The sequence below is a fragment of the Canis lupus genome, chromosome 23 (assembly GCF_003254725.2).
Source record: "Canis lupus dingo isolate Sandy chromosome 23, ASM325472v2, whole genome shotgun sequence".
Taxonomy (NCBI): domain Eukaryota; kingdom Metazoa; phylum Chordata; class Mammalia; order Carnivora; family Canidae; genus Canis; species Canis lupus.
The window spans coordinates 45,573,417-45,586,016 of record NC_064265.1 but is presented as its reverse complement, the minus strand read 5'-3'; the positions used below and the strand labels follow the sequence as shown (position 1 = coordinate 45,586,016).

At 49.0% G+C, this 12,600-nt stretch overlaps 1 protein-coding gene across 2 annotated transcripts in view; it reads left to right on the top strand.

The window, feature by feature from the left end:
* Positions 1 to 3,815, top strand: part of CLRN1 (clarin 1) — a 38,593-nt gene extending 34,778 nt beyond the window's left edge. The window contains exons 3-4 of one of the 2 annotated variants that reach the window (XM_025436190.3): positions 1,413 to 1,705; positions 2,768 to 3,815. In XM_025436190.3, coding sequence (XP_025291975.1) covers positions 1,413 to 1,678 — 266 coding nt within the window. In that variant the 3' untranslated portion in view covers positions 1,679 to 1,705; positions 2,768 to 3,815. Of the gene's footprint in view, positions 1 to 1,412; positions 1,792 to 2,767 lie in introns of those variants that run through there. The other variant, XM_025436191.2, reaches the window with a different exon arrangement.
* Positions 3,816 to 12,600: the final 8,785 nt, after the last annotated feature.

Here is a 12,600-nt window from a genome sequence, read left to right as displayed (position 1 = left end):
GTCTGAAGCCCAGTTGGTTTGACCTAAATCAGAAGACCATCTTAGCAAGCTTCCTACTAACTGGAACCCAGATGTGGTGGCTTGGGATGCAACTCTAGCCATGGGAGTCCTTGGTATCCTGGCTACCCACTGTGCTCCTGATCTTCCTGCCTGCCTCTGCCCCCTGTACCATCCACTCATCTAGGGGTCTCCATTCCCCATCCTCAGGGGAGAGGGCCTATCAGGGTTTCCAGGCGCCAGTCTGTCTGTCCTGCAGAGAGCTCACCCCAGACCTCAGCTGCACCAGTTAAGATTCGATTAAGCTACCGATGATCGGTCAATGAGGGGGAAATAATAATAGTGGATTAAACAAAATAGAGGTTTATTTCTCTTTCACACAAAAACCTAGAATTTGAAGTCCAGGGTTGGTCTGGTAGCTCCAGGTATCTGGAATCCAGACTCCTTTCTTATTTTTCTGTAGTGCCTGGCTTCCATTTCTGAGGCCACCTGCTCCAAAATGCCTGCTGGAGCTCCAGCCATTGCATCCACATTTCAGCTACAGGACGGAGGAAGAGGTGGATGGGGGGAGAAAGGGCAGACTTCAAGGAAACGTTGCTGCGCCTACATCTCACACCCCCCACCCCAACCACACAATGTAGCCTTTATTCAAGGCAGCCACACGTCCAGGGAAAAAGTCTTGTATTGTGAGAAACGCAGAGGACAGATACTGTCGGCCTCGACACCTCATCTATGACTCCCTTTGCCCAGAGACTCCAGCCGTGGCCAGGTGGGAGCTGGGGACTGACAGCTTTCTTGCATGGCCTGTGAAGGGCAGAGAAATTTCTTCTCCTCAAGCTGCATCATGGCAGTGGCTGCTTTGGGGCCTCATCCCACCTCTGTGCTCTTAAGGAGGCCAGCAATTCAGCCTTCTTGTCAGGCAGAGAGGAGAATCTGCAGTCTTTGTGAGAACCGCCACCCTGGCCCAGCGCCCTCGGTTGGAGAATCAGGCTCATGATTACCACTTTTTTAGAAACAGATTTTATTTTATTTTATTTTATTTTATTTTATTTTATTTATTTATTTATTTATTTTATTATTTTATTTTTTTTATTTTATTTTATTTTATTTTATTTTATTTTATTTTATTTTATTTTTATTTTATTGCCAGAGGGGGGGTAGCAGAGGAGAGAGAGAAGCAGACTTCCCACTGAGCAGGGAGCCCAACACAGGGCTCGATCCCAGGACCCTGGGATCATGACCTGAGCCGAAGGCAGATGCTTGACCGACGGAGTCCCCACGATCACCAATTTGAAACGGGGTATTTTCACAGAGGAACGCAAATGAGGATGCTAGGCAAGGCGTTGTTGAGTTTGCACGCTGACCCTCCTCCCTGCCCCTCGGTGCCAACGCGTTTGTTCGTTCTTCCGTTGCAGGCTCCTGCGGCTGTCTGGTCATGATACTGTTTGCCTCCGAAGTGAAAATCCACCACCTCTCAGAAAAAATTGCAAATTATAAAGAAGGGACTTACGCCTACAAAACGCAAAGTGAAAAATACACCACTTCGTTCTGGGTTGTTTTCATCTGCTTTCTGGTTCACCTGTTGAACGGGCTCCTGATACGACTTGCTGGATTTCAGTTTCCTTTTGCAAAATCGAAGGACACGGAGACAACTAATGTGGCTGCGGATCTAATGTACTGAAAGGCAGATATCTCTGTGATCCTCCAAGTAAGGGAGCAGCCCTGCTTTGGTCCTTGGAAAGGGTGCATTTCGTCTGTCCTTTCAGATGCACAAATTAAAGCACCCAAACCCTCTGTGACGATGCTTATGAATGATGTTTACATAGGGCACAGGCTGGAAAGGAGGGAGAGCAGAGGAAGGTCTTAGAAGGTTGATTGACCTGGTAGGAACTGGGTTCTTCCTCTTTTTTTAAAATTTAAGATATTTATTTATTTATTTATTTATTTATTCATTCATTCATTCATTCATTCATTCATTTTGAGAGAGAGTGTGAGCACCTGCGTGTGAGGGTGGAGGGGGCAAGTGGGGAGGAGCAGAGGGAGAGAAAATGCCAAACAGACTCCCCTGCTGAGCCAGGAGCCCCGTGTGGGCCTCAGTCTCACCACCCTGAGATCAGGACCCCGAGCCAGTGCGCAACCCACTGAACCACCCAGGCGCCCCTGGGAACTGAGTTTTAAGGCAGCTGAATAGAATGGACAAATTGCTCCCCTATCTGCGCAGCAAGTGTAAAGTGCCCCCTCCGTCGGGGAGAAGTCAAAGTCATGAGGAATATATTTTAATACAAATACTATTTATGATATATCCGCACATTTGTTGGCAGGGATACTAGGAAAACAGTGGGAATCACTTTCCTAAAATGACAATGCGTTAAATGAGCATGGAGAAAAAGTACCAACATACTTTGTTTTTTAAGTGTGTTTAAAGCACCGTCTTATTTTCCATTCCTGTTGGTCAAAACTGGCAAACCCCCGTAAAGGAAGGAAAAAAAAAGAAAAAAAAAAAAGGAAATGCAGTGCTTTCAACAGACATAATTGCTGGGACCACTGAGGAATCATGAGAAATGATTCTTCCCAGTAAACTTAATGCAAAATGACTCGTTGGGGCTGTTGTTCCTAACTTTAGTGTCTTCAAGTGCTAATTCCCAATTATGAAAATGACATTACATTCTGGGATTATGATGGTATCACTCCGTCTTGGGGTTCGGTCTGGCTCTCACAAACCATGACCCAAGTCCCTTTTCTTCTTTTTTTTCCTGAATTATCCATGAAGTTCATCTGCAGCTGACCAGAGACCACAACTGGACCTGGAACAGACCCCCCTGCTTCTCTCCCCCACCTGCTGCCCTCAGGAGAGCGCTCAGTAAGAAGCAGATGATGAACAGAATGTGCCACCAGGACCCTCATCACAGCCGCCAGGGCTTAGGCTCCCTGCAAGAGGTCCTGAAAACGCTCATTTAAAAAAAAAAAATAATACCTTTTCCCTTTTGGGACAATTTACGAGAAACAAATGACTATTTGTATCTCCAATAAGTACCTTGCCCTGTTGGTGCTCTGTGGCCCACAGGCTGCCATCAGAACACACCGTTAGTTTCCAGATGCCTGTCCCTAAGTCCTCATTCAGGAAATACACCTGGAAAATTTCTTTTTTCTTTTTTAAAGATTTCTTTATTTATTTTGGCAGGCAGGGTCACAGGGAGAGGGAGAGAGAGAATCTCAAGCAGACTCCCCGCTGAGCCCACGTAGGGCTCAATCTCATGACCCTGAGGTCCCGATCTGAGCCTAACCGACGGAGCCACGCAGGCCCAGCCCCAGACCTGCACCATTTCTAGAAGATCACAAGTCAGGCTTGCAACGAGGGGGACGTTTATTTTAGCTCGAGCCGCTGGAGCCCAGTGCTGGAAGTCTTCACGCAACAGTTAAACCCAGAAGCATTGGCAGCTGGGGGTGGGCAGGAAGGCACGAGGACCTTCCCCGCCGTGGGCAACTGGCGTGAGATCCCAGAAGGCCGGGTCCCCACATTCTCATGTGACCTCTCTTTCTCTGCTCAGAGTTTTGAAAAAAAAAAAAAAAAAAAAAAACTTCTAACACCAAGCTTTCTTCTTTAGGAAACAAGTCCCTGGTTGTTCTCTGTTCTGGAAGAAGAGAAAACTCGCAGCAGCGGCTGAAAATCTAATGAGAACCTAACAGGCAGACTAACAATGGTCCCTGGATGGGAAGTAGAGGCAGGGCGGCTGGTCCTTGCAAATTGTGCCACAGACACAGAAATAAAACAGGACACCATCTGGGCCCTCGGAAGAGGGCACTTAACGACGTCTTCCTCTCTGGTCTCAGATGAAATGTGTGGGGATGGTGGCCTGCATAACCTCTATTTATTTTTTTAATAAATATAATATTTTTATTGAGGTTCGATTTGCCAACACATAGGGTGACACCCAGTGCATAACCTTTAGAAGAGGGATCTGGACAGGACAGCTTCTGTGGCTCTAGGAGGATCCAAGGCGCCAGGGAATGTCACCCGTGATGCCAGGACCCGCCTCCCTCCCCAGGTGGCAGCCAGCAGTTGCACGTTCTCTCGGGGACACGGGGCCCCCTGCTGGCTCCGGGGCTGCAAACACATCTCCCTGGTCGGGGGCAGGCAGCTGCCCTTGGCTCCCAGGATATCAGTGCTCATCACATGGGTGGGGAAGGCGGGGGAGAAGGGCAAGGAGCTGTGAAAGCCGTCCCTGTCCCAGGTCCTCTGGGGACACCTGCCCTGAACCTGCAAGGCACGCCCGCTGCCACAGGAGGAGGCTCCAGCGCTAAGCAGGTGCACCCAGCATGGACTGCGGGGCCGGGGGCACCTCACCTGCGCGCACCTTGCGGTCCGCCGAACATCTTTTGCTCCCTCCCATGTTCCCATCTGCTCCCAAGTCACTTTGCGAGCCTTCAAGTGTGAGCAGCCTGGCCAGGGGCGGGCACATTACAGGTCTCAGGGCAGCTCCCCCCGCCCCCCATTTCTCAGGAGAGGCTGGTGGAGGGAGGATGGGCCTGCCCTGGCGACGTTGGGCTCCACCACGTGGAGGTGGGCATGACTTGCCGTCAAGGTGGACACTGACCCGGGCCATGCAGTGACGGGATCCTGAACCAGAGGTAAGGGAGAGACTGGGGGCTGGGAGCCGGGAGCCCTAACCTCCTTCTCAGCTGTCCTCAGCCTCTCTCCTTCCAGTAAGATCCAGGACAGGTGACAGTGTGGTTGCTACAGAAATGCTCCTTCAAGACCAGTCCCAAGCCGTCTGCCCTGCTTTTCTAACTGCCTCGCTGTCCCTGATCCCTTCTGTTTAGATATTTCGAGCCCGCGCTATCGGGGTGGCAGTGTGTGAGCTGGGGGCATGCCAGCGCTGAACCCCTCCGATGGGGCAGTCGTTCCTGGCTCAGGCTGAGGGCTGGTTTGGCAGCTGAGCGCCCTCCTCCAAGTGGCAAGGGACGGAGCAGTGTGGGTCCCTTTAGAGAAACAGGCACCTGCTCCTTAAAACTAGAGAGAGACTGGGCAGGCATGGGGCCCTGGCTTCAGGGACGAAAGTCCCCCTCAGGAAACACCCTGAGATAAAATGCTCGTAAAAATGCTCCTGCAAATTTAATAAATTTATCCTCTGACTTATGGGCATTGTCACACACACACACACACACACACCCCACCACCCCTCCCCCTGAGATAACCAGCTACACCTGCAGTGTCACACTCAGGGCGGGGACTCACTGGCTCTATTGGGAAAGTCGGGATGAGTCTGAGGCTGAGTGGCGGATGAGCCAAGTTGGACGTCTCCGGGGAGTGTTTCCTGCAGAGCCTAAAGGACGGTATCAGACAACAGTGGTAGAGAATAGCCTGGTTGTCGGGAAAACCACCCAACAATTAAAAGGCAAGTGTCTTAAAGGATCACGTTTCTTTGCTAGAATCTTGGTGTGAGGCGTTTCCATCCGCTCTCAATGTGAACAGCGTGGTGTAGACGTGTCCTCCCCGGGGGAGGGACATGAATCTAATTCTGGAGGAAAGTGAGACCCGGGGGCCGCTGTCCCCTCCGTCCATCGGTTGGCTTTGTGAAACAGGTGCACTCAGTGGTGGCCTGGGTCCCTCAAGTAATTTGAGCCCGGGCGCTACAGAAACTTGCCATCTCGGTGCGCACAGGCTGCTCACCCCGCACCTGCCATGTCCTTGGGTTTGGATCTGCCGTGGACCGTACCTGTGCAAGAAAAGTGTATTGTATCTAATTCACAGGTATGGCTCTAGGATGCCCCAGCTCACTGATTTGCACGTAAATTGCTATCCTTCCGTGTAGCCAAGAATAAGGAAAGATGCCGCGTGTTGCCCATCCCAGGCCAGACACCCCGGGAGAAGCTGGCATGTACGCTGCTTTCCTGCCACATGGGTGCTCTCTTCGCCCTGCCCCTCTGCTGTCAGCCTTTCCCCCTGACTCTCTGTAGCAGACAAATGCTATGTGTTCTCCACCACATTATCCTTGGGCGCGCAGCCAGACCACATTTCCCAGTCTCCCTCGCAGCTGGGGTCATGGAATAGTGTCTGGAACGATGGGATACAGGCTGACGTGACTCATGCCACCTGGAATCCTGGAAGGAAGAACATACTATCCAATCTCCAGCCCTGTCCTTGCCTGGTCGTGCAGCCGGGAGCTCATGGGGTCCAGACGGCGAGCCTACAAAACAGAGGAGACAGGTTTCCTGACCTACGCTAGAGTATGACAAGAGTGGTGAATAACCTTCCTGGAAAGCCACCGAGTTTGGGTGGTTATTCGTTGCTGCAGCGTAGCTTAACTTAGCCTGGCCAACAAAGCCCGCCTGTCCAGCAATGCTCTTCCGCGTTACACCAACGAAACACTTCTCTAGGCCTCTTGAGTGGTAGCTTACAGCCAGGGGCGTCCTCCTCTTCCACCACCGCCACCACCACCACCACCACTGAGCTTCTATCTGGACCACTGTCCTTCAGGAAGCTGTGGCCCAGTGGCCACATTACCCCCCACCCACTGAAATGAAGACCAAATGGTGCATCTTCTGCACAAATATCTAGAGAGGAAATGAACGTTTTGCTTATGTTGATATCCTTCAGGATTCTTTCCAAATGACAATTAATGAGCCCTTTTTTCATCCATTCAAAACCAGCTTGTCTTGCATTTACACTGGAGGTAGCTGTGTAGAAGGCGCTGAGGATTGTGGGGAGGAAATGTAAAGAGGATGAAAAAAATATGAAGAAATCTTTTGTTGATTTTTTAAACAAAAAAAAAGAGATGAATATCCTTCAAGACTCTCCATTCTTGTTTTCTTTCTAAGGCTTTAATTTATTATTAAAGATAGAGGTTTTTTAAGGCTGCTGGTAAAAACCCCAATCCAATGACATTCCTTAACTACATTGATTACCCGAAAATCAACAATTATCCTAGAGTTTCAATTTTCATAAAACGGTAAGGAACTGTGTACCTAATTTAAGAGGGCCAAATAAAGTTCTTCGATGTGACTGAAAGAGCAGGGAGGGCGGTTCCAGCACCGTGTGGGTTTTGGAGGTGCCACCTGGGTGGCGCCTGTTCCCCTCCACACCCACCACTTCCCCTCATCCTCTCCCTCCTGAGGGGTCAAGCTATTTGGAGGAGGAATATTCCACAGTTCTGGGTCAGACAAAGCCTTAGTGAAGTCTTGGGGCCCAGAATAGCATCCCTCCTACAGGTCAGTTGGTGGGAGACCCACTCCCTGCTGTCATCTTGGGCTCCACCTGGATGGCAGTGAGGATGACAACTGGGCATGAACTCAGTTTCCCCAGTGTTCTCTGGTGCCGGAAGAAGATGGTACTTGCTCCAGCACAGATTCTAGGTTTAATCGAGGAGTACCTCCTCTCCCTCTCCCACCCATCCCCAGCTCTAGGAATTTTCTAGCTAGTAGGGAGATAAAAGCAAACGTATTCCACGGAACGTCTCAGACTCTGTTTCACACCTAAACTAGTGACTATTGAACTTAACATCACTTTCTTTGTTCACCGCAGTCACTTCCTACCCCCAAAGTTTGGATGGGGCAGAAACCTCTGGAGTACAGGTGAAGAAATGAAGTGAGCACAGAAAAACACAGCAGACCAATGTGTATGGAACTGTCCCTCCATACACATCATCACTAAACTGGAAGCTCTTTGCTTCAGATTTTTTTTAATTCTTAGCATTCTTCATAGCTACCCTCCCCCCAACATGCTTGCTATTTCCTTTTTCAGAGGCTTAAGTATAAAACATAAAATACACTTTTGCCATATCAATTAATCCTCTATTCTTTACAATAAAGGGGAAAAAAATCTTCCTATTTTACTTAGTGTCTTGACCAGGGAGCATTTGATACGAGAAACAAAACCCACTTAAAACATCTTAAGCAGAAAAGCAAGAGAGTGAGAGCAAGAGTGGGGATGGTGGAGGGAGGGAAGGAGGGACGTAGGGAGAGAGAGAGAGAGAGAGAGATGTGCAGTCCTGAATCCACTCCTGGAGCAGATGCCCACGGGCGCTCCACACACCTGCAGGGAGGGAGGGATGAGTCACAGCTGCAGGGAGGGCAGGACATGGAGGGCGTGTCTGAGCACCTGCTTGTGTGCATGCATGTGTGCGTGTGTGCATGTGTGTGTAGGGGCGTTCTAGCAGGAGAGCACGTGAGTTTGGCAGGTAGTGCAAAGCTACCCTCCCAGGTCGGCTATGTGATCCTGCATCCTGCATGTTGATCTCTACTCCCAGGAGTCTTTTAGTGGAGTTCCCTGCTTTATGACTGACCATCAATCCTGACCCATTTCACTCTTTTCTAAAAATCAGAGAGAGGAGACTCATTGAGACAAAGGAATGGAGACACAGCCTGACTTGTCCCTGTGTATGTCATTCACAGATATCCCAGTTGACTGAACAATGCTTCCTTAAAAAAAAAAAAAAAAAAAAAAAAAGCACTCAATTTTTACTGAGTAGGCAAAGCAGTTGTGCTTCTAGACTTGTTCGTTCTATTCAAACACGACCAAATGTTTTCAGCCTTCCTCTGGTCTTGTCTCACTTCGCAGATGCCTATGGCCGGAGCTACACATGCAGGAGGCGCTGGGTGAGCAAAACGTCCTGAGCTGAGATTATTCGGATCATGTTTACAGACACACATTTCTCTGCAAGAAGTGAACGTCAAGCCTTCTTATCTCCCTCCCGCCTTGCTTCCAGCTCTTCTGGGAATCACATGAAAGTGCTTTATCTCGTGAAACACACGCAAGATCAATAGCCACACCTTTCTTGTGTATTTAATATCTGCTGAATGAAGCTGTGGGGACTGACGTAACGTGGGCCTCCTGGCCCACAGCTCTGGCCTTGGAGATAGAGGCAGTAGGAACCGACAAGGACTCAGCCATTCAATTCAAGGTGACAGCTCTCCCGGCCTCATCTGTGTGGCATTTTCCTTGTTAATGCGGTCCCAGAGCTCAGCCACAGAATATCCTGTTTGGGGAAGATTCTTAGAGAAATGTCCTTCTGGCCTTGGGATCAGGATTCGTTGTGCTTCTTCCAAAGAGCTGTGGCTGTTGATTTGTTTCAATGGTACCATCACCCACTGTAGGTTAGTCACTGAAAAGCCTAAAGCCACATCTGTGGCTCACCTGTTGCTGTGTCTGGGATTTCCAGGGCGCATGTTATATCCTTGTAACTAGCCTTAGTCCTGCTGGCTCTGGGGTTCCAGTGTTTTGTAAGTTTTCTAGTGATTTACTTATCTCTTCTACTGCTGTTTTGATCTTGACAAATTGATTAACGTACTTTATACGTTGCTTTAAGTGTTTTAGAACAAGGTGGCACATAAATTTTACAAATCCAAGACTTTTCATCATCCTAGGACTACAAGGCCATTAAGGAGAGATGTGAATAAAATATCACCCCCTCTTCGGGGTGCCTGGGTGGCTCGGCCGGTTGAGGATTCGACTCTTGATTTTGCCTCGAATGATGATCTTAGGGTTGTGGGATAGAGCCCCTCATTAGGCTCTGCCCTGGGTGTGGAGCCTGCTTAGGATTCTCTGTCTCCTCTCCCTCTGCCTTTCCCCTCACCCCTGTGTATGTGAGCAAGTGTGCTCTCTTTCTAAAAAAAAAAAGTAACATAACATAAAATAAAATTTATATTTACCCCATCCTTAACATACTTTCACTTTAAATCAATTTTGTGTTGTCCACTGCTGAATCCCTGGTCCCTAGAACAATCCCTAACATGTATTAAACACTTGATAACTATCTATTGAATGACTATAGCCAATTTTCAACCTTCTTTCTGTTCCAGAAAAGCTGACTCTGGCTCCTTTTTTTTTTTTTAGGATTTATTTATCTATTTCAGAGAGAGAGTGGCTGGGAGGGGTATAGGGAGAGGAAGAGAGAGAGTCTCAAGTAGACTCCACACTCACTGCGTGCCCGATGCAAGGCATGCCTGATGACCGCTCACTGCGGAGCCCAATGCAAGGCTGGATCTCACAACCCTGAGATCATGACCTGAGCAGAAACCAAGAGTCAGACACTTAATTGGTTGTGCTACCAAAACACCCCAAGCTGACTGCTTCTAGATCTTTGGAGTCCCTAAACTGAGTCCCCTCCCTTCCATCTTGCACGTACCCATTCTTGGTTTCCATCTAACCATAAATCTACCAGGGCCTTCACTTCGAAGGGGGTGATGCTTTGGAGACATAAGGCCTACTGTACGGCCACCCATGCCCAATCCTTTGCCAGCAACTGCCCACAACACACGAGAGAAGATGCATGATGTCCATTCTAAGGAATGAGTAAGATGATTCATGAGGTAATGATTAAGCTTCAGCCACATGGCCTACTGGAAAGAGAAGCACAGGACACAGTCCCTGTTCTTAGAACTTAAATCAGTTTTTAAAAAATCACAGAAACAAGGTTGCTGCTAAATTACAGACAATTTTCTCAATAAGAATTCAAGTTAAGCCAGCTTGTTGAAGGTGGGGAGAGCCTTGGTTCAAGCCCAAACTCCTGCTCTCACCAGTTGCACAACTCTGGAGCACATCTAACTTTTCCTGACCTTTGTTTTTTTTTTAAATATTTTATTTATTTATTCATGAAAGACACACACAGAGAGAGGCAGAGACATAGGCAGAGAGAAGCAGGCTCCCCGCAGGGAGCCCGATGTGGGACTCCATCCTGGGACTCCAGGATCATGCCCTGGGCCGAAGGCAGACGCTCAACCACTGAGCCACCCAGGAGTTCCTTTTCTTGACCTTTGTGTGCTTATCTGAAACTAATCTAAATGTCTGCAGACTTCCCCAGGACATGAGCATAAATTTAATCATACTAGGTTAAATTTCCAAATTTTGATAGCTCTTAATAGTCAGCCCCCTGCCAAACAGAGAACCAAGGCATCGCTCTCCACCCTCTCTCCCAGGGCCCTGTCATTTCATTCTGGCAGCGCTGAAGCTCTGTGTCCTCAGGAACAAGTCTGTCTACATCGAGGTAGCTCACAGCCTACCTGCCTCCCAGGCCCCTGTGAGGAGACTGCTTTCCCAGAGCAAAGGGATTGTTCCGTGAAGGATACTCTGCAACCCTAAGGACCCAGAATGCGCTGAAGTCTGTGACAGAAGAGCTCCTCCTCCACTCTGTTACATATTTTGTCATCTGTTTTCCCAACCAGCTTTGTTGGCGTCTGGGATGTCACATATCTTCCGAGAAATCTCAAAACCAGACCCACAGGCTGAGCACGACACAAATGCCACCCAAGTGCTTGCATTCTTTCCTATCACAAGACTTTTTTTCTCTCCTCTCCGGACACCCAGCCACAACATTTTCTTCTCCAACCCAAAAGGAGAAGCCCCATGCTTATCGGCTCTTGTCAATGGCATATCAATGCATCCAGGAGGGTCCCCAACCCACATTCTGTAGAGTCAGGATTCAATCCACAGCTGGATTATTCATACATGAAATATGATCCCCCTGAAAGATGTCTAGGATCCCTCACGGCCAAAACAGCCAATGACTGGAAGGAATCAGCTCATCCTGAGGGCACAGCACTGCCAGGCCCAGCGACACATCATTACAAGCATAGATTTCAGTGGCACAAGGGTGAGCAGAGGGTACTAGGGCCTGCTATAACCAGTGGTCCCACATCATGGGCATCCAGGAGCCTGTTCTGTGTAGGGTTCCTCCGTGCAGACCAGAGAGGCAAGACGGTGGACCGTCAGTTTTTTAAGCCATCGGTATTCCTGGCACATCTAATCTTTGAGGTTTCTTCTTCCCTCCTTTTTCTTCTTCCTTTATATCAGTACTACTTTCCATTTTTTCTTTAAAAGGCTCTCTTTGGAAATTGGAAGTTTCTGTGTGGGGCACCTCGAGGGCTTTCCATATGTGCCCCTTGCTCAGAAAGTTTCAAGCTATACACTGGCGCCTTGTGAATTGGAAATGTTCTAGATTCCAAGTCAAATTCATCACTGACTTTAGCTGAGGTTTCCTGCTAAGGGTAGGGAGGATTGTGTTGGTTTAGCAAGCTGAGGTAGTAGCCTGAGAAGGCATGTGCAAGGCTGATTAGATCTATTCCCTGTCGGCAGTGTGGAGAGTGCTCAGCATCCATAGGAGGCCAGCTACGTAGAGGTGGCATGAAGAGAGCAAGCACAGACCCCAGGGAAGGGCCATGTGGGCTGGTGGTTCCACCAGAAATCACGGAAGACAAATGGCATAGCTGGATTTCCACCCTGGAAGAACCACCTGCGAGGGCCCATTGAGGAGGGACTGAAACAGAGACTGGCCAACCAACAAGAACATTTTATAGAAATTCACCCAGGAGAAGAGAGGCTGTCTCAGGCAGCAGAGGGACACAGAGATGCCTATGAGGCAAAGTAAGTCGGGGTCCAGTGATTGACCAAACGTGAGGAATGAGGACCTGGGGTCTTTGCCATACTCAGAGTTGAGTTCAGCCTCTTCCCCTTGCTTCCATGGTTTGAATAAAATCCCTCCTGTCATTTTGAACAAGTGTCTGGTGAGAGTGTGTTCTACTGTACCACACACAGGCCACCCAAATATCAGGAGGTGGGTGAGGCCTGAGAGGACAGGACACAGGACTGCAGCCACAGAAGCGGAGCCC